This window comes from Salmo salar, chromosome 05 (assembly GCF_965601325.2).
Source record: "Salmo salar chromosome 05, fSalSal1, whole genome shotgun sequence".
In the NCBI taxonomy this organism is placed as follows: domain Eukaryota; kingdom Metazoa; phylum Chordata; class Actinopteri; order Salmoniformes; family Salmonidae; genus Salmo; species Salmo salar.
Genome location: NC_138295.1, coordinates 72977729 through 72997333, shown reverse-complemented (window position 1 = coordinate 72997333; position 19605 = coordinate 72977729). Strand labels below are relative to the sequence as shown.

Sequence of the window (19605 nt, the reverse complement as noted above, 5' to 3'; positions counted from 1 at the left end):
TGTCAGCCAATCAGCATTCAGGGCTCGACCCCACCCAGTTTATAATACAATGTAATGTGTCCAGGTAATAATGCCCTCACATAATAAAGGGCAAAGAAACAAGCTTCACAAACTGTTACCCTTTTTATTGGAGTTCTCAGAAGAAACTGTAACGATAAAAACAACAAGCTGGTAACCATAATAATATTCCAAAATGTAAAAGAACATAACATTAGACTAAGACGTTTAATTAATTTAGAGATTGCCGTCATTCTCAATGCAGCCCTGTGTGTCTACACTAGTGGAGCTATTGCATGTCCTTATTTGGGCAAAAAGGGGGCGAGGCCTCTGGGAACATTTGTGACGCAATCGTTCAGGAATGTAGAGCTGCAGGACGGGGCGTGGCCGAGGAGCGGGGAGAGCCAATAACAGGCTAGTGTTATGGACCACCTGAGTGTACAGGTGAAGGTAGCAGTGAAGAGGGGGAAGGGGCAGGAGTGTAACAGAACCAATAATATTCTACTAAAGCATCCTCATCAGTTGATAGTTATTAACAGTCTCTCTGTGGGAAGTATAGAGCAGTCTGCCCACCTACACACACACGCACACACACACACACACACACACACACACACACACACACACCACACACACACAGAGAAGAGGTACACACCCAGAAATGGAATGGGCAGAACAGACATAGTACTAAATTCCACATTATTTCATATTTACCCAATTGAAATTGTACATGTTGCATATCGAATTGAATTCTGCACACCCATAGAACGACGAGTCCACATATTATAGAACCTTTACTTGGAGTGGATAAGTCCATTTGACCCATTGTAATTCTATGGGACAGAGCCAGGTACAAGGCTGTCTATTTTAGAGAGGCTTGGGGAAAGATACAGTGAAAACAACCTCTGTGTGAAGGTTAGACACATAACAAACAGACACAGAGACAGTGCTGCAGTTCATTAGGTAGATACTGTAGAGAAGGTGTGAGTTCCCAGTGGAGAACAGACTGTGTTCCTCCAGGTGTCTTTGGGGGAAGAGGAAGCAGAACATGTGTAGTCTGCTGTGTGTCCAGAGAAGAGGTGTTGGTGGGTAGAGACCTTACTCTACTGTCCAGAGTGTGAGTTTTGGTTTGGGGACAGGAGAGGTGCAGAGCGGGGGTGAGATGAGGGTCACTCTCCGATTCCAAAACACGGGTAGGAGAACGCCTAGGGGAGGACTGGCGGAATTGGTCAGCGTGGCACCTGCATCTGCTGCGTGGTCTGTGATTGGCTCTGCCCGGTGACCTCGGACCCGCGGCTGGCCAATCGGCTGAGGATGTTCCTCTCCGACATCTGCAGCCTCACAGCGACGGGTGGTATACGGGCGATGGTTGCCGGGAGACGGGTGACGTCGGCCTTCATGTCGCTCAGAAGCTCCTCAAGCTGTTTGAGAACTGAAGGAGAGAGACAGAGTTACCACCACCAAAGTCCAACTGACAGAGTTTAGGAAACAATGAAGAGAGGGAGAGAAATAAGAAAAAGAGATGATGGAAGTGGGTAAGAAAAGCAGAAACAGAAAAGAGACAATGAGAAAGAAAGAGAGTGAGTCTGTGTGTGTGTGTGTGTGTGTAGTCTACCTTTGTGCAGTACTGCGTTGGCAGGCTTGTTCCCTGACATGGACTCCTTGCTGAGGTGTTGGTGGGACTCAGCCAGACACTCCACCTCACTGAAGCGGGTGTTGAGGGCCATGGAGGGGTGGGCCGGGTCCTCAGACATGTTCAGGTAGGCTGCCCTGCGAAGCTGCTCCTCAATCACCAACGCCTGCTCCAACAACTAGAGACAGAGAGAGAGAGAGAGAGAGGGGGAGTACAGAGATGACAGAGGGATATGAGGCAGAGAGGGGGGGGGGGGGGGGTATAGAGATGACAGAGGGATATGAGGACAGAGGCAGAGAGAGAGGGGGGGGGTGGTACAGAGATGACAGAGGGATATGAGGACAGAGAGGCAGAGAGAGAGGGGGGGGAGTACAGAGATGACAGAGGGATATGAGGACAGAGAGACAGAGAGAGGGGGGGGGTACAGAGATGACAGAGGGATATAAGGACAGAGAGGCAGAGAGAGAGGGGGGGGGGTACAGAGATGACAGAGGGATATGAGGACAGAGAGGCAGAGAGGGGGGGGGGTACAGAGATGACAGGTGTAGAGAGGAAAGATAGAAGAGGTAAACAGAGTGATTAACAGAAAGGAAGAGACAGTGGGAGAGAGGGAAGAGGTAAACAGAGTGATTAACAGAAAGGAAGAGACAGTGGGAGAGAGGGAAGAGGTAGAGAGAGTGATTAACAGAAAGGAAGAGACAGTGGGAGAGAGGGAAGAGGTAGAGAGAGTGATTAACAGAAAGGAAGAGACAGTAGGAGAGAGGGAAGAGGTAGAGAGAGTGATTAACAGAAAGGAAGAGACAGTGGGAGAGAGGGAAGAGGTAGAGAGAGTGATTAACAGAAAGGAAGAGACAGTGGGAGAGAGGGAAGAGGTAGAGAGAGTGATTAACAGAAAGGAAGAGACAGTAGGAGAGAGGGAAGAGGTAGAGAGAGTGATTAACAGAAAGGAAGAGACAGTGGGAGAGAGGGAAGAGGTAGAGAGAGTGATTAACAGAAAGGAAGAGACAGTGGGAGAGAGGGAAGAGGTAGAGAGAGTGATTAACAGAAAGGAAGAGACAGTAGGAGAGAGGGAAGAGGTAGAGAGAGTGATTAACAGAAAGGAAGAGACAGTAGGAGAGAGGGAAGAGGTAGAGAGAGTGATTAACAGAAAGGAAGAGACAGTAGGAGAGAGGGAAGAGGTAGAGAGAGTGATTAACAGAAAGGAAGAGACAGTGGGAGAGAGGGAAGAGGTAAACAGAGTGATTAACAGAAAGGAAGAGACAGTGGGAGAGAGGGAAGAGGTAGAGAGAGTGATTAACAGAAAGGAAGAGACAGTGGGAGAGAGGGAAGAGGTAGAGAGAGTGATTAACAGAAAGGAAGAGACAGTAGGAGAGAGGGAAGAGGTAAACAGAGTGATTAACAGAAAGGAAGAGACAGTGGGAGAGAGGGAAGAGGTAGAGAGAGTGATTAACAGAAAGGAAGAGACAGTAGGAGAGAGGGAAGAGGTAGAGAGAGTGATTAACAGAAAGGAAGAGACAGTAGGAGAGAGGGAAGAGGTAGAGAGAGTGATTAACAGAAAGGAAGAGACAGTAGGAGAGAGGGAAGAGGTAGAGAGAGTGATTAACAGAAAGGAAGAGACAGTGGGAGAGAGGGAAGAGGTAGAGAGAGTGATTAACAGAAAGGAAGAGACAGTAGGAGAGAGGGAAGAGGTAGAGAGAGTGATTAACAGAAAGGAAGAGACAGTAGGAGAGAGGGAAGAGGTAGAGAGAGTGATTAACAGAAAGGAAGAGACAGTGGGAGAGAGGGAAGAGGTAGAGAGAGTGATTAACAGAAAGGAAGAGACAGTGGGAGAGAGGGAAGAGGTAGAGAGAGTGATTAACAGAAAGGAAGAGACAGTGGGAGAGAGGGAAGAGGTAGAGAGAGTGATTAACAGAAAGGAAGAGACAGTGGGAGAGAGGGAAGAGGTAGAGAGAGTGATTAACAGAAAGGAAGAGACAGTGGGAGAGAGGGAAGAGGTAAACAGAGTGATTAACAGAAAGGAAGAGACAGTGGGAGAGAGGGAAGAGGTAGAGAGAGTGATTAACAGAAAGGAAGAGACAGTAGGAGAGAGGGAAGAGGTAGAGAGAGTGATTAACAGAAAGGAAGAGACAGTAGGAGAGAGGGAAGAGGTAGAGAGAGTGATTAACAGAAAGGAAGAGACAGTAGGAGAGAGGGAAGAGGTAGAGAGAGTGATTAACAGAAAGGAAGAGACAGTGGGAGAGAGGGAAGAGGTAGAGAGAGTGATTAACAGAAAGGAAGAGAGTGGGAGAGAGGGAAGAGGTAGAGAGAGTGATTAACAGAAAGGAAGAGACAGTGGGAGAGAGGGAAGAGGTAGAGAGAGTGATTAACAGAAAGGAAGAGACAGTGGGAGAGAGGGAAGAGGTAGAGAGAGTGATTAACAGAAAGGAAGAGACAGTGGGAGAGAGGGAAGAGGTAGAGAGAGTGATTAACAGAAAGGAAGAGACAGTGGGAGAGAGGGAAGAGGTAGAGAGAGTGATTAACAGAAAGGAAGAGACAGTGGGAGAGAGGGAAGAGGTAGAGAGAGTGATTAACAGAAAGGAAGAGACAGTGGGAGAGAGGGAAGAGGTAGAGAGAGTGATTAACAGAAAGGAAGAGACAGTGGGAGAGAGGGAAGAGGTAGAGAGAGTGATTAACAGAAAGGAAGAGACAGTGGGAGAGAGGGAAGAGGTAGAGAGAGTGATTAACAGAAAGGAAGAGACAGTAGGAGAGAGGGAAGAGGTAGAGAGAGTGATTAACAGAAAGGAAGAGACAGTGGGAGAGAGGGAAGAGGTAGAGAGAGTGATTAACAGAAAGGAAGAGACAGTGGGAGAGAGGGAAGAGGTAGAGAGAGTGATTAACAGAAAGGAAGAGACAGTGGGAGAGAGGGAAGAGGTAGAGAGAGTGATTAACAGAAAGGAAGAGACAGTAGGAGAGAGGGAAGAGGTAAACAGAGTGATTAACAGAAAGGAAGAGACAGTGGGAGAGAGGGAAGAGGTAGAGAGAGTGATTAACAGAAAGGAAGAGACAGTAGGAGAGAGGGAAGAGGTAGAGAGAGTGATTAACAGAAAGGAAGAGACAGTGGGAGAGAGGGAAGAGGTAGAGAGAGTGATTAACAGAAAGGAAGAGACAGTAGGAGAGAGGGAAGAGGTAGAGAGAGTGATTAACAGAAAGGAAGAGACAGTAGGAGAGAGGGAAGAGGTAGAGAGAGTGATTAACAGAAAGGAAGAGACAGTAGGAGAGAGGGAAGAGGTAGAGAGAGTGATTAACAGAAAGGAAGAGACAGTAGGAGAGAGGGAAGAGGTAGAGAGAGTGATTAACAGAAAGGAAGAGACAGTAGGAGAGAGGGAAGAGGTAGAGAGAGTGATTAACAGAAAGGAAGAGACAGTGGGAGAGAGGGAAGAGGTAGAGAGAGTGATTAACAGAAAGGAAGAGACAGTAGGAGAGAGGGAAGAGGTAGAGAGAGTGATTAACAGAAAGGAAGAGACAGTAGGAGAGAGGGAAGAGGTAGAGAGAGTGATTAACAGAAAGGAAGAGACAGTAGGAGAGAGGGAAGAGGTAGAGAGAGTGATTAACAGAAAGGAAGAGACAGTGGGAGAGAGGGAAGAGGTAGAGAGAGTGATTAACAGAAAGGAAGAGACAGTAGGAGAGAGGGAAGAGGTAGAGAGAGTGATTAACAGAAAGGAAGAGACAGTAGGAGAGAGGGAAGAGGTAGAGAGAGTGATTAACAGAAAGGAAGAGACAGTGGGAGAGAGGGAAGAGGTAGAGAGAGTGATTAACAGAAAGGAAGAGACAGTAGGAGAGAGGGAAGAGGTAGAGAGAGTGATTAACAGAAAGGAAGAGACAGTAGGAGAGAGGGAAGAGGTAGAGAGAGTGATTAACAGAAAGGAAGAGACAGTGGGAGAGAGGGAAGAGGTAGAGAGAGTGATTAACAGAAAGGAAGAGACAGTAGGAGAGAGGGAAGAGGTAGAGAGAGTGATTAACAGAAAGGAAGAGACAGTAGGAGAGAGGGAAGAGGTAGAGAGAGTGATTAACAGAAAGGAAGAGACAGTAGGAGAGAGGGAAGAGGTAGAGAGAGTGATTAACAGAAAGGAAGAGACAGTGGGAGAGAGGGAAGAGGTAGAGAGAGTGATTAACAGAAAGGAAGAGACAGTAGGAGAGAGGGAAGAGGTAGAGAGAGTGATTAACAGAAAGGAAGAGACAGTGGGAGAGAGGGAAGAGGTAGAGAGAGTGATTAACAGAAAGGAAGAGACAGTAGGAGAGAGGGAAGAGGTAGAGAGAGTGATTAACAGAAAGGAAGAGACAGTAGGAGAGAGGGAAGAGGTAGAGAGAGTGATTAACAGAAAGGAAGAGACAGTAGGAGAGAGGGAAGAGGTAGAGAGAGTGATTAACAGAAAGGAAGAGACAGTAGGAGAGAGGGAAGAGGTAGAGAGAGTGATTAACAGAAAGGAAGAGACAGTGGGAGAGAGAGAAGAGGTAGAGAGAGTGATTAACAGAAAGGAAGAGACAGTGGGAGAGAGGGAAGAGGTAGAGAGAGTGATTAACAGAAAGGAAGAGACAGTAGGAGAGAGGGAAGAGGTAGAGAGAGTGATTAACAGAAAGGAAGAGACAGTAGGAGAGAGGGAAGAGGTAGAGAGAGTGATTAACAGAAAGGAAGAGACAGTAGGAGAGAGGGAAGAGGTAGAGAGAGTGATTAACAGAAAGGAAGAGACAGTAGGAGAGAGGGAAGAGGTAGAGAGAGTGATTAACAGAAAGGAAGAGACAGTAGGAGAGAGGGAAGAGGTAGAGAGAGTGATTAACAGAAAGGAAGAGACAGTGGGAGAGAGAGAAGAGGTAAACAGAGTGATTAACAGAAAGGAAGAGACAGTAGGAGAGAGGGAAGAGGTAGAGAGAGTGATTAACAGAAAGGAAGAGACAGTGGGAGAGAGGGAAGAGGTAGAGAGAGTGATTAACAGAAAGGAAGAGACAGTAGGAGAGAGGGAAGAGGTAGAGAGAGTGATTAACAGAAAGGAAGAGACAGTAGGAGAGAGGGAAGAGGTAGAGAGAGTGATTAACAGAAAGGAAGAGACAGTAGGAGAGAGGGAAGAGGTAGAGAGAGTGATTAACAGAAAGGAAGAGACAGTAGGAGAGAGGGAAGAGGTAGAGAGAGTGATTAACAGAAAGGAAGAGAGTGGGAGAGAGGGAAGAGGTAGAGAGAGTGATTAACAGAAAGGAAGAGACGAGGGAGAGAGGGAAGAGGTAGAGAGAGTGATTAACAGAAAGGAAGAGACAGTAGGAGAGAGGGAAGAGGTAGAGAGAGTGATTAACAGAAAGGAAGAGACGAGGGAGAGAGGGATGGCTCAACAGAAGACAGAGAGTGGTTCAATAGACAGAAGCAGCCAGAAACATCCGCCAGCCCAGCGCACCTTAAACCTCCTGGCCAGGAACTTGTTCTTGATCTCCAGGAAGTTTCCTCGGCTCATCTCCCCCTTGAAGGGCTCGTTGAGGATAGCATACTTCACGTCACTCTGCACGTCCTGCCAGCGAGCGTAACCGTGTCTGAGAGGTGCCACGGTCAAAGGTCATGACATCGTAATGACTCACAGTTCTCCTACCAAACCTCTGACATCCTGCTGAGTAGTGCAGTGGTCTCTAACCCTGGTCCATAGGTTTTAGTTCCAGCCCTGCACTAACATACCTGATCCAACCAGTAACCTACTCCTCCACACTTTGATTAGCAGAGTGAGGTTGGTACAGAGTGAGGTTGGTACAGAGTGAAAGGATACTGTATGATGCCAGCCAGCAGCCAGTAGTCATGGCGACGGTGCCAGATCTCAAATGTCTTCTTGGTGACGGTCGCTGCCCTCTCCTCGTTCTGCCACAGAGAGTGGAGCTCTGGAGAGAGAGAGAGATGTTAAGAGAGACTGAAAATGAACAAAGGACAGTTTCGCATCCCCCTGTCCCCCAATGGTTAGTAGTTAAGGTTAGGGAGTTGGGGAGGGTTAGCTGATCCTAGATCTGTGTGTACCTGTGAATCCTCCGTCTGCGATGTTGAACATGAACCTCTGCTTGGTAGCCTTCTTCTTCTCCTCACTCACATTCACCGCCATCGCTGCTGCTGCCACTCCTTCTTTAGTGTTCTCTCCATTCTGCAGCTTGCCAGACTCCTCAGTCTTCAAACCATCTTTCTCCTCTTTTTGCTCTGAAGGGAGGAAGAATACTGGGTAAGCATCATATGTTTGTTTGAGTGTGTGTGTGCATAAATGTGTGTATGGAACAGAAGAACCTACCTTTCTTGTCCTCTGCAAGAGGACTGGTGTCCATCTTCTCCTCTTTGCTCTCCTCCACTATAACAGAGAGAACACAGGTCAGAGGTCACAACCACAGGAGACATGACCTTAATACAGTATGTGTCACCCTGACTGTCCCGACTGACCTTTAGGCTTGGCCTCCTCTGACATTGCTGTGGCCTCTGACCCTTCACCTTTGACCTCGGTGGGGGAATCCTTCACCTCGTCAGCCATCTCCTTTTGGGTTTCCTTGGTTTCCTTCTCTTCAGTCTCTTTATCCTCCTTCTCTTCTGTGTCTTTATTCTTTTCTTTGTCGTTCTTTGTCGTGGAGGACTCTCCCTCTGCCTCTTTCCTTTCAGAGCGTTTTTCCATCTCGTCTGGGATTTCAATAATCTGTGAGGAGGAAAAAGGGGTGAGGCTTAGGGTAGTGATGGGATGATGAGGGTGCAGTATAATGTAATAACGAATCCTCACCTCTGGGTCTTCTGTCTTGCTCTGCACCCTGCCCTCCTTTTCTGCCTCTCCCTCCTTCTTTACCTCCGTCTCCTTACCAGTGTCTTCAGACTTAGTGAGGTCCTCTGTTATCGACAGAGAGAGCGTGAGAGAATGATTGAGTATATTTTTATCTTACTGTGTTTGTGTGTACCTGGGGCGGGGATGTTGGGCTATCTCTGTGTGTGTGTGTGTGTGTGTGTGTGTGTGTGTGTGTGTGTGTGTGTGTGTGAGTGAGTGAGTGAGTGAGTGAGTGAGTGAGTGAGTGAGTGAGTGAGTGAGTGAGTGAGTGAGTGAGTGAGTGAGTGAGTGAGTGAGTGAGTGAGTGAGTGAGTGAGTGAGTGAGTGAGTGAGTGAGTGAGTGAGTGAGTGAGTGAGAGAGAGAGAGAGAGAGTGTGTGTACCTGGGGCGTTGGGCTGTCTGTGTGTGTGTGTGTGTACCTGGGGCGGGGGTGTTGGGCTGTCTGTGTGTGTGTGTGTGTACCTGGGGCGGGGGTGTTGGGCTGTCTGTGTGTGTGTGTGTGTGTGTGTGTGTGTGTGTGTGTGTGTGTGTGTGTGTGTGTACCTGGGGCGGGGGTGTTGGGCTGTCTGTGTGAGTGTGTGTGTGTGTGTGTGTGTGTGTGTGTGTGTGTGTGTGTGTGTGTGTGTGTGTACCTGGGGCGGGGGTGTTGGGCTGTGTGTCAGCGGGGGTTCCAGTAGAAGGTGTTTTGACGTCTTCTCCAGCAGCGATGGCTGCCAGCCTCCTGTTCTCCTCCAGCTCCATCATCCAGGGCATGGACCACTGGCCGTTCACATGCTCAAACTCCTGCACCTGGACATCAACACAATCAATACATACATCAATTAAATGAAAACAAAACAACAAATTATCAACTAATAACACCAATGACTGATCAGAAAAAATACCAAATGTTGTAAACAAAGAAATTACATCGCTTACTTTCTTCCTGATCAATGACATCACGCCGATGCGAGTAAGGACATGTTGTCGTGACAACCCCTCCCGTGGAACCCCGTCAGCGAAGGTCTCCGCTCCGTCAGCCCCCGGCTCACAGAGATGACGCATGAAGAGAGAGACATACGCCCTGAGAGGGAGAGAGAATACTGTTATACGGACCCCTGGGAACACACACACAAATAGATAGAACATAGACATTAACACACAGACTCACTTGAACTCTTTCTCAGACTTCCCCCTGAGGTCTCTGACCAGCCACTGGGTGGTGAAGGCATCCTGAGGAGGCATCCCATAGCGCATCACTGCATTCAGGAAAGCCTTCCTCTGGCGCGCATTGAAGCCCAACACCTGAGAGAGAGAGAGAGCGAGCGAGAGAGAGGCGAGAGGAGCGGGGGGCGGGGGGGGGGGGGGTTAGAGCAACATACACACTGAAAGAGACAAAAAACAAGTGGTAAAGAGAGAGAGGAAAATGTGCAGGCAGAAGTAGACATGGCGAAAGAAAAGACTGCTTGTAGAGGGAGATATGAAGAGAACAATGTCGATTTTTCTTTTGAGAGTGATAGACGGTGAGAGACTGATAGAAGCTGCAGTCTGACCTCAATGTTGCCTCCCACTCTGGCCAACAGGGGCGGCAGCGGTTTGTCCCTTTCGTTCCTCAGCCCCTTGCGGCTTGGCCTGCGGGAGTTGGCTGGTTGGAGGGAGAGACACAGGTCATGTTCGTCTCACACACACACTACAGTCGTGGCCAAAAGTTTTGAGAATGACACAAATATTCATTTTCAAAGTCTGCTGCCTCAGTGTCTTTAGATATTTTTGTCAGATGTTACTATGGAATACTGAAGTATAATTACAAGCATTTCATAAGTGTCAAAGGCTTTTATTGACAATTTCATGAAGTTGATGCAAAGAGTGAATATTTGCAGTGTTGAGCCTTCTTTTTCAAGACCTTTGCAATCCGCCCTGCCATGCTGTCAATTAACTTCTGGGCCACATCCTGACTGATGGCAGCCCATTCTTGCATAATCAATGCTTGGAGTTTGTCAGAATTTGTGGGTTTTTGTTTGTCCACCCGCCTCCTGAGGATTGACCGCGAGTTCTCAATGGGATTAAGGTCTGGGGAGTTTCCTGGACCATGGACCCAAAATATTGATGTTTTGTTCTCCGAGCCACTTGTTATCACTTTTGCCTTATGGCAAGGTGCTCCATCATGCTGGAAAAGGCATTGTTCGTCACCAAACTGTTCCTGGATGGTTGGGAGAAGTTGCTCTCGGAGGATGTGTTGGTTCCATTCTTTATTCATGGTTGTGTTCTTAGGCATAATTGTGAGTGAGCCCACTCCCTTGGCTGAGAAGCAACCCCACACATGAATGGTCTCAGGATGCTTTACTGTTGGCATGACACAGGACTGATGGTAGCGCTCACCTTGTCTTCTCCGGACAAGCTTTTTTCCGGATGCCCCAAACAATCGGAAAGGGGATTCATCAGAGAAAATGACTTTACCCCAGTCCTCAGCAGTCCAATCCCTGTACCTTTTGCAGAATATCAGTCTGTCCCTGATGTTTTTCCTGGAGAGAAGTGGCTTCTTTGCTGCCCTTCTTGACACCAGGCCATCCTCCAAAAGTCTTCGCCTCACTGTGCGTGCAGATGCACTCACACCTGCCTGCTGCCATTCCTGAGCAGGCTCTGTACTGGTGGTGCCCCGATCCCGCAGCTGAATCAACTTTAGGAGACGGTCCTGGCGCTTGCTGGACTTTCTTGGGCGCCCTGAAGCCTTCTTCACAACAATTGAACCGCTCTCCTTGAAGTTCTTGATGATCCGATAAATGGTTGATATAGGTGCAATCTTACTGGCAGCAATATCCCTGCCTGTGAAGCCCTTTTTGTGCAAAGCAATGATGACGGCACGTGTTTCCTTGCAGGTAACCATGGTTGACAGAGGAAGAACAATAATTCCAAGCACCACCCTCCTTTTGAAGCTTCCAGTCTGTTATTCGAACTCAATCAGCATGACAGAATGATCTCCAGCCTTGTCCTCGTCAACACTCACACCTTGTTAATGAGAGAATCACTGACATGATGTCAGCTGGTCCTTTTGTGGCAGGGCTGAAATGCAGTGGAAATGTTTTTGGGGGATTAAGTTCATTTGCATGACAAAGAGGGACTTTGCAATTAATTGCTATTCATCTGATCACTCTTCATAACATTCTGGAGTATATGCAAATTGCCATCACACAAACTGAGGCAGCAGACTTTGTGAAAATTTATATTTGTGTCATTCTGAAAACTTTTGGCCACGACTGTACACTCACACAAAGATAATACACACATATTAATGTGTACTGACACACACACAATTCATCCTGCAATAGAGTTAGGGTAAACTCCCTACATCACTATATGAGATTTTGATTGAATGACCCCTCATAACAGCATGGAATTGTGTGCTATTTTACCTCTCTACCGGATGAGGTTTAGCAAGCCTTTGCAATTTTTACAACCAATTGCAGATACAAGTTGCAGACAGACCTATTTGAAATAGTGTACCATAAAATGTGACATGATAAGGGATTCAAACCCTGTATTGTCTGAAAGACATATATTGATACATTGTTGCTGCATCATCAGTGAACTTGCTGGAAAAACTAATTGCAAGGAGGCAACGGTGTGTATCATTAGTTCACACCTCAGCAAACAGTTGCAAAAGGAAAACGGTTTGCAATGTAGCACAAAAAAAAAATATATATTGAAAAAAAATCAGGTAGGTACCTCCCCGTTTTGTTCCTAGTGAATACATCCCTGATATTAGCGAGTTTGCTAATAGCTAACTTGAACTATTTGCTCATCGCTACAACACAGTATGTAGCCATACCATTACAATTGAAATGTCTCTACTCCTTTGGAACTTTTGTGAGTGTAATGTTTACTGTTCATTTTTTATTGTTTATTTCACTTTTGTTTATTATCCATTTCACTTGCTTTGGCAATGTAAACATATGTTTCTCATGCCAATACACCCCTTCGAATTGAATTAGTAGCTAGCGTATCCACAGACGATGCTGCTACTCCCCGATATATCTGATCTTGAAAGAGCACTCACTCACTGACTGACTGTAGCAATCGAAACGGGCGGATGTTCGAAAGGAACACCTCAATAATGAAAAACGTAACCGCGAGTAGCTACTGTATCTGTCGCGCTGTAATAAAATCAGTTCGGAATGTTCTGTGCCGCGAACGTCAACTGAGGCAAGTGAACATCATCAGATTAAACTTCTGTCAACGCGTTTACCGTTTAGCATGGAAATATTTACGATTATGACAGGATTTTGAGTCGCTCATTCAGGGTAAAATCTGCAATCATTACTATTTTATTTACCACCAATCGGTAACTCATCTGCCGTTCAATCAATAAATCAATGGTTCGAACCCAGACCAAATCATGTCACATTTCTGACTAACATTGTATGAATTACTGTTTTGCCACCAAAACGCTTCTTTATATAGAATATATATGGTCTTTCTTACATAATGCATACACACATAAATGTCCTGGATTTTTGTGTGAATTTCATCAATGGAAATGTTGTTCCAACAATGTAAATTAAAAGGTATTCTACACCAGAATTTTTACCTGCAACCCTTCCATTTCAAAACACTTGTAGTTTAACCAAATGTCATGTTGACCACAATCATATATTAACTTAACAATGATTGGATATCCATAAACTCAAAGAATGGATGTAATCACAAGTGCATTCACCAGTTTCTTCTAATTCTATGTATGAGCACCACACTATAAACTTCAAAATAAGAATTTTAACAGATCCTTAAAAAGAACATGGATGATTCACTGTACAGAGTTGATATATTCTGTACATTTAGCTGCCCTGTCTAACAAGTGATGCAGGAGTTAGTCTGTTTCTGTATAATCTGTAGGGGCCGTTTGAAAGATGTTAGAATGGGACACAGCTTCGTAACACTCCAGGTAGAACTGACCTTAACCACAGATCTAGAATCAGATTATTCTATCCCCAATCCTAAATGAACCATTAGGTGGATGAACAAATATCTAACCCTGTATCAGTAGTTGGGGCTTACCGCCCTTTCTAACTGCCGTCGGCCATGAAGTATTAGTTTGTGCTTCTGCTTACTTAGACTTGTAGTGTGGAATAGTTTGGTACTACTATAATTTAATTGGCCTGTTATAACTGGCTAACAGAATCGGTCACTCTCTCTCTCGCTCATTCTCACACACAAATGCTTACACTCTTTCACTTTCTGTCATTTGCAGGAAAACACACAAGCAAACACTAATTCGAACTGGCACATACAGAGATTCATTTATTTGCACGGACACATACACACACTCATACAGTGCATTCGGAAATGTTAAGCTTAATTTTTGTAGCAAAGCATTATCATTTTGTGGAAACGTCCTTTTGCAACAGTGCCTCTTCAACCTCAGGAGGATGAAAAAAAGTGGCTTGTCACCGAAAACCCCCACAGTTGACAGTGCATGTCAGAGCAAAAACCAAGACATGAGGTCGAAGGAATTGTCCGTAGAGCTCCGAGACAGGATTGTGTCGAGGCACAGATCTGGGGAAGGGTACCAAAACATTTCTGCAGCATTGAAGGTCCCCAAGAACACAGTGGCCTCCATCATTCTTAAATTGAAGAAGTTTGGAACCACCAAGACTCTTTCTAGAGCTGGCTGCCCGGCCAAACTGAGCAATCGGGGGAGAAGGGCCATGGTCAGGGAGGTGACCAAGAACCCGACGGTCACTCTGACAGAGCTCCAAAGTTCCTCTGTGGAGATGGGAGAACCTTCCAGAAGGTCAACCATATATCTGCAGCACTCCATCTATTTATTGCCTACCTCCTCACGCCATTTGCACACACTGTATATAGACTTTCTTTTTTTGTATTGTGTTATTGACTGTATGCTTGTTTATTCAACGTGTAACTCTGTGTTGTTGTTTGTGTCGCACTGCTATGCTTTATCTTGGCCACATCGCAGTTGTAAATGAGAACTTGTTCTCAACTAGCTTACCTGGTTAAATAAAGGTGAAATACATTTAAAAAAAAGAAAAATCAGGCCTTCGTGGTAGAGTGACCAGACGGAAGCACTCATCAGTAAAAGGCACATGATAGCCTGCTTGGAGTTTGCCAAAAGGCACCTAAAGGACTCTCAGACCATAAGAAACAAGATACTCTGGTCTGATGAAACCAAGATTGAACTCTTTGGCCTGAATGCCAAGCGTCACATCTGGAAGAAGCCAGGTCCGCTCATCACCTGGCCAATACCATCCCTACGGTAAAGCATGGTGGTGGAACATCATGTCGTGGGGATGTTTTTCAGCGGCAGGGACTGGGAGACTAGTCAGGATCGAGGGAAAGATCAACAGAGCAAAGGACAGAGATCCTTGATGAAAACCTGCTCCAGAGCACTCAGGACCTCAGACCTTCCAACCGGACAATGACCATAAGCACACAGCCAAGACAACGCAGGAGTGGCTTCAGGACAAGTCTCTGAATGTCCTTGAGTGGCCCAGCCAGAGCCCGGACTTGAACCTGGAGAGACCTGAAAATAGCTGTGCAGCGATGCTCCCCATCCAACCTGACAGAGCTTGAGAGGATCTGCAGAGAAGAATGGGAGAAACTCCCCATATACAGTGAGGGAAAAAAGTATTTGATCCCCTGCTGATTTTGTACGTTTGCCCACTGACAAAGAAATGATCAGTCTATAAATGTAATGGTAGGTTTATTTGAACAGTGAGAGACAGAATAACAACAAAATAATCCAGAAAAACACATGTCAAAAATGTTATAAAATGATTTGCATTTTAATGGGGGAAATAAGTATTTGACCCCTCTGCAAAACATGACTTAGTACTTGGTGGCAAAACCCTTGTTGGCAATCACAGAGGTCAGATGTTTCTTGTAGTTGGCCACCAGGTTTGCACACATCTCAGGAGGGATTTTGTCCCACTCCTCTTTGCAGATCTTCTCCAAGTCATTAAGGTTTCGAGGCTGACGTTTGGCAACTCGAACCGTCAACTCCCTCCACAGATTTTCTATGGGATTAAGGTCTGGAGACTGGCTAGGCCACTCCAGGACCTTAATGTGCTTCTTCTTGAGCCACTCCTTTGTTGCCTTGGCCGTGTGTTTTGGGTCATTGTCATGCTGGAATACCCATCCACGACCCATTTCCAATGCCCTGGCTGAGGGAAGGAGGTTCTCACCCAAGATTTGATGGTACATGGCCCGTCCATCGTCCCTTTGATGCGGTGAAGTTGTCCTGTCCCTTTAGCAGAAAAACACCCTCAAAGCATAATGTTTCCACCTCCATGTTTGACGGTGGGGATGGTGTTCTTGGGATCATAGGCAGCATTCCTCCTCCTCCAAACACGGCGAGTTGAGTTGATGCCAAAGAGCTCCATTTTGGTCTCATCTGACCACAACACTTTCACCCAGTTGTTCTCTGAATCATTCAGATGTTCATTGGCAAACTTCAGACGGGCATGTATATGTGCTTTCTTGAGCAGGGGGACCTTGCGGGCACTGCAGGATTTCAGTCCTTCACGTAGTGTGTTACCTATTGTTTTCTTGGTGACTATGGTCCCAGCTGCCTTGAGATCATTAACAAGATCCTCCCGTGTAGTTCTGGGCTGATTCCTCACCGTTCTCATGATCATTGCAACTCCACGAGGTGAGATCTTGCATGGAGCCCCAGGCCGAGGGAGATTGAGAGTTCTTTTGTGTTTCTTCCATTTGCAAATAAAAACTCCAACTGTTGTCACCTTCTCACCAAGCTGCTTGGCAATGGTCTTGTAGCCCATTCCAGCCTTGTGTAGGTCTACAATCTTGTCCCTGACATCCTTGGAGAGCTCTTTGGTCTTGGCCATGGTGGAGAGTTTGGAATCTGATTGATTGATTGCTTCTGTGGACAGGTGTCTTTTATGCAGGTAACAAACTGAGATTAGGAGCACTCCCTTTAAGAGTGTGCTCCTAATCTCAGCTCATTACCTGTATAAAATACACCTGGGAGACAGAAATCTTTCTGATTGAGGGGGTCAAATAATTATTTCCCTCATTATAACATTTTTTACATGCGTTTTTCAGGATTTTTTTGTTGTTATTCTGTCTCTCACTGTTCAAATAAACCTACCATTAAAATTATAGACTGATCATTTCTTTGTCAGTGGGCAAACGTACAAAATCAGCAGGGGATCAAATACTTTTTTCCCCCACTGTACAGGTGCGCCAAACTTGGAGCGTCATACCCAAGAAGACTAGAGGCTGTAATCGCTGCCAGAGGTGCTTCAACAAAGTACTGAACAAAGGTTTGAATACTTATGTAAATGTGATATTTCATTTTTTATAAATTTGCAACATTTCTAAAAACCAGTTTTTGCTTTGTCATTATGGGGTATTGTGTGTAGATTGATGAGGGAAAAAAACGATTTCATCAATTTTAGAATAAGGCTGTAACGTAACAAAATGTGAAGGGGTCTGAATACTTTACAAATGCACTGTATAGACAGGTGTGTGCCTTTCCAAATCATGTCCAATCAAGTGAATTTACCACAGGTGGACTCCAATCAAGTTGTAGAAACATCTCAAGGATGATCAATGGAAACAGGATGCACCTGAGCTTAATTTCGAGTCTCATACCAAAGGGTCTGAATACTTATGTAAATAATGTATTTCTGAAAAAATGTTTAAAAAAAATAATAAAATAATAATGTTTTCGCTTTGTCATTATGGGGTGTTGTGTGTAGATTGATGAACAAAATGTTCTATTTAATCCATTTTAGAATTAGGCTGTAACATAAAAAATGTTGGAAAAAGTGAAGGTGTCTGAATACTTTCCGAATACACTGTAATCAATTTGAATTCATGACAATAGCGTTTGTTACCTTCTGATCGCTCATCAAAGTCCTCATCTCCCTCCTCTGAGGCCACAGAGTAATCTGAGTTGTTGTCAGACTGATCCTCCTGCCAATCTGCTTATAGAATGGAGAGAGAGGTACAGGGAAGAGACTGAATTAGCCAATCAGAGAGTTTTAAGACACAGACCACTCTGTTTTCAGGGGAGAAGGAAGAAAGAGTGAAGAACAGATACAATCACATAGATATAAATTCACTTCAACCAACTTCACAAGAAAACTAAACTAGTCAATACCAAAATCATTAACAGGGTTGGGGTCACTTTCTTGTCAATGGGAAATTGTCAAACATTAATTGAATTTCAATTCACTTCCTGAATTGGAATTGACCCCAATCTTGTTAGAGACAGATAGGAGAGAGTACTGAGACAGTAGGAAGGAAACATCATGCCCATGCTTAATCCTAGAATACTAGTAGAAACACCTAAAAAAACACAGAGGACAGAGATGGGACATAGACAAACATGTAGTATGAACACAAACCATTAACACACACACACACACACACACACCCCCCCCCCCCCCGCTCCAATATAACACAAAAGATACACCTCTTATTCCACACACCCTACCTACCACACACATAAACACACGTCCACATCCACACACACAGAGTAGGTAAAAAAGGTTGCATTGTGCAGCGCTGTTCTGTACCCCGTCTACTACCTCGTTCCTCCTGAGAGCCGTCATTGTAGTTGACAGGCTTGCGGGTCCTCTTGCCCTTTCCCAGGTTACGGGCCAGGTCCTCCTGCTGCTGCTCATAGTGGTGTCTCAGCAGTTTCTCCCAGTAGTCTGGGTCTACTGACTCCTCCTGTTTAATCACCTCACGCTGCACCTCCTCCTCCTGGACACACACACACAGGTTAGCAATGATGGAAGAACTCGTATACTAACTAACACACACACACACAGGTTAGCAATGATGGAAGAATTCATATACTAACACACACACACACACACACACACACACACACACACACACACACACACACACACACACACACACACAGGTTAGCAATGATGAAAGAATTCATATACTAACACACACACACACACACAGGTTAGCAATGACGGAAGAACTCGTATACTAACTAACACACACACAGGTTAGCAAAGATACTAACTAACACACACAGGTTTTCAATGATGGAAGAACTCATATACTAACTAACACACACAGGTTTTCAATGATGGAAAAACTCATATACTAACTAACACACACACAGGTTTTCAATGATGGAAGAACTTGTATACTAACTAACACACACAGGCTAGCAATGATGGAAGAACTCGTATACTAACTAACACACACACAGGTTAGCAATGATGGAAGAACTCGTATACTAACTAACACACACACAGGCTAGCAATGATGGAAGAACTCGTATATTAATTAACATACACACAGGTTAGCAATGATGGAAGAACTCGTATACTAACACACACAGGTTAGCAATGATGGAAGAATTCGTATACTAACACACACACACACACACACAGGTTAGCAATGATGGAAGAACTCGTATATTAATTAACATACACACAGGTTAGCAATGATGGAAGAACTCATATACTAACACACAGGTTAGCAATGATGGGAAGAACTCGTATACTAACTAACACACACACAGGTCAGCAATGATGGAAGAACTCGTATACTAACTAACACACAGGTTTGCAATGATGGAAGAACTCGTATACTAACTAAGACACACACAGGTTTGCAATGATGGAAGAACTCGTATACTAACACACACACACACACACACACACACACACACACACACACACACACACACACACACACACAGGTTAGCAATGATGGAAGAATTCGTATACTAACACACACAGGTTAGCAATGATGGAAGAATTCGTATACTAACACACACACACACACACACAGGTTAGCAATGATGGAAGAACTCGTATACTAACACACACACACACACACACACACACAGGTTAGCAATGATGGAAGAATTCGTATACTAACACACACACACACAGGTTAGCAATGATGGAAGGACTTGTATACTAACACACACACAGGTTAGCAATGATGGAAGAATTCGTATACTAACACACACACAGGTTAGCAATGATGGAAGAACTCATATACTAATACACACACACACACACCACACACACACACACACACACACACACACACACACACACACACACACACACACACACACACACACCCAGGTTAGCAATGATGGAAGAACTCATATACTAACTAACACACACACAGGTTAGCAATGATGGAAGAACTCGTATACTAACTAACACACAC

At 45.2% G+C, this 19605-nt stretch overlaps 1 protein-coding gene across 4 annotated transcripts in view; it reads right to left on the bottom strand.

Moving 5' to 3' along the window:
* Nucleotides 1–104: 104 nt before the first annotated feature.
* The window catches only part of LOC106605718 (ATP-dependent chromatin remodeler CHD4), a 53110-nt gene continuing 33609 nt past the window's right edge, over nt 105–19605 (bottom strand). For 2 of the 4 annotated variants that reach the window (XM_045718742.2, XM_045718741.2), the window contains exons 28-41: nt 17964–18153; nt 17280–17366; nt 9960–10051; nt 9578–9711; nt 9346–9490; nt 9060–9216; nt 8389–8492; nt 8061–8307; nt 7915–7971; nt 7653–7826; nt 7411–7519; nt 7051–7183; nt 1613–1808; nt 105–1429 (exon numbers count right to left, since the gene is read on the bottom strand). In XM_045718742.2, coding sequence (XP_045574698.1) covers nt 1227–1429; nt 1613–1808; nt 7051–7183; nt 7411–7519; nt 7653–7826; nt 7915–7971; nt 8061–8307; nt 8389–8492; nt 9060–9216; nt 9346–9490; nt 9578–9711; nt 9960–10051; nt 17280–17366; nt 17964–18153 — 2028 coding nt within the window. In that variant the 3' untranslated portion in view covers nt 105–1226. Of the gene's footprint in view, nt 1430–1612; nt 1809–7050; nt 7184–7410; nt 7520–7652; nt 7827–7914; nt 7972–8060; nt 8308–8388; nt 8493–9059; nt 9217–9345; nt 9491–9577; nt 9712–9959; nt 10052–17279; nt 17370–17963; nt 18154–19605 lie in introns of all 4 variants that reach the window. The other 2 variants (XM_045718743.2, XM_045718744.2) reach the window with 2 other exon arrangements.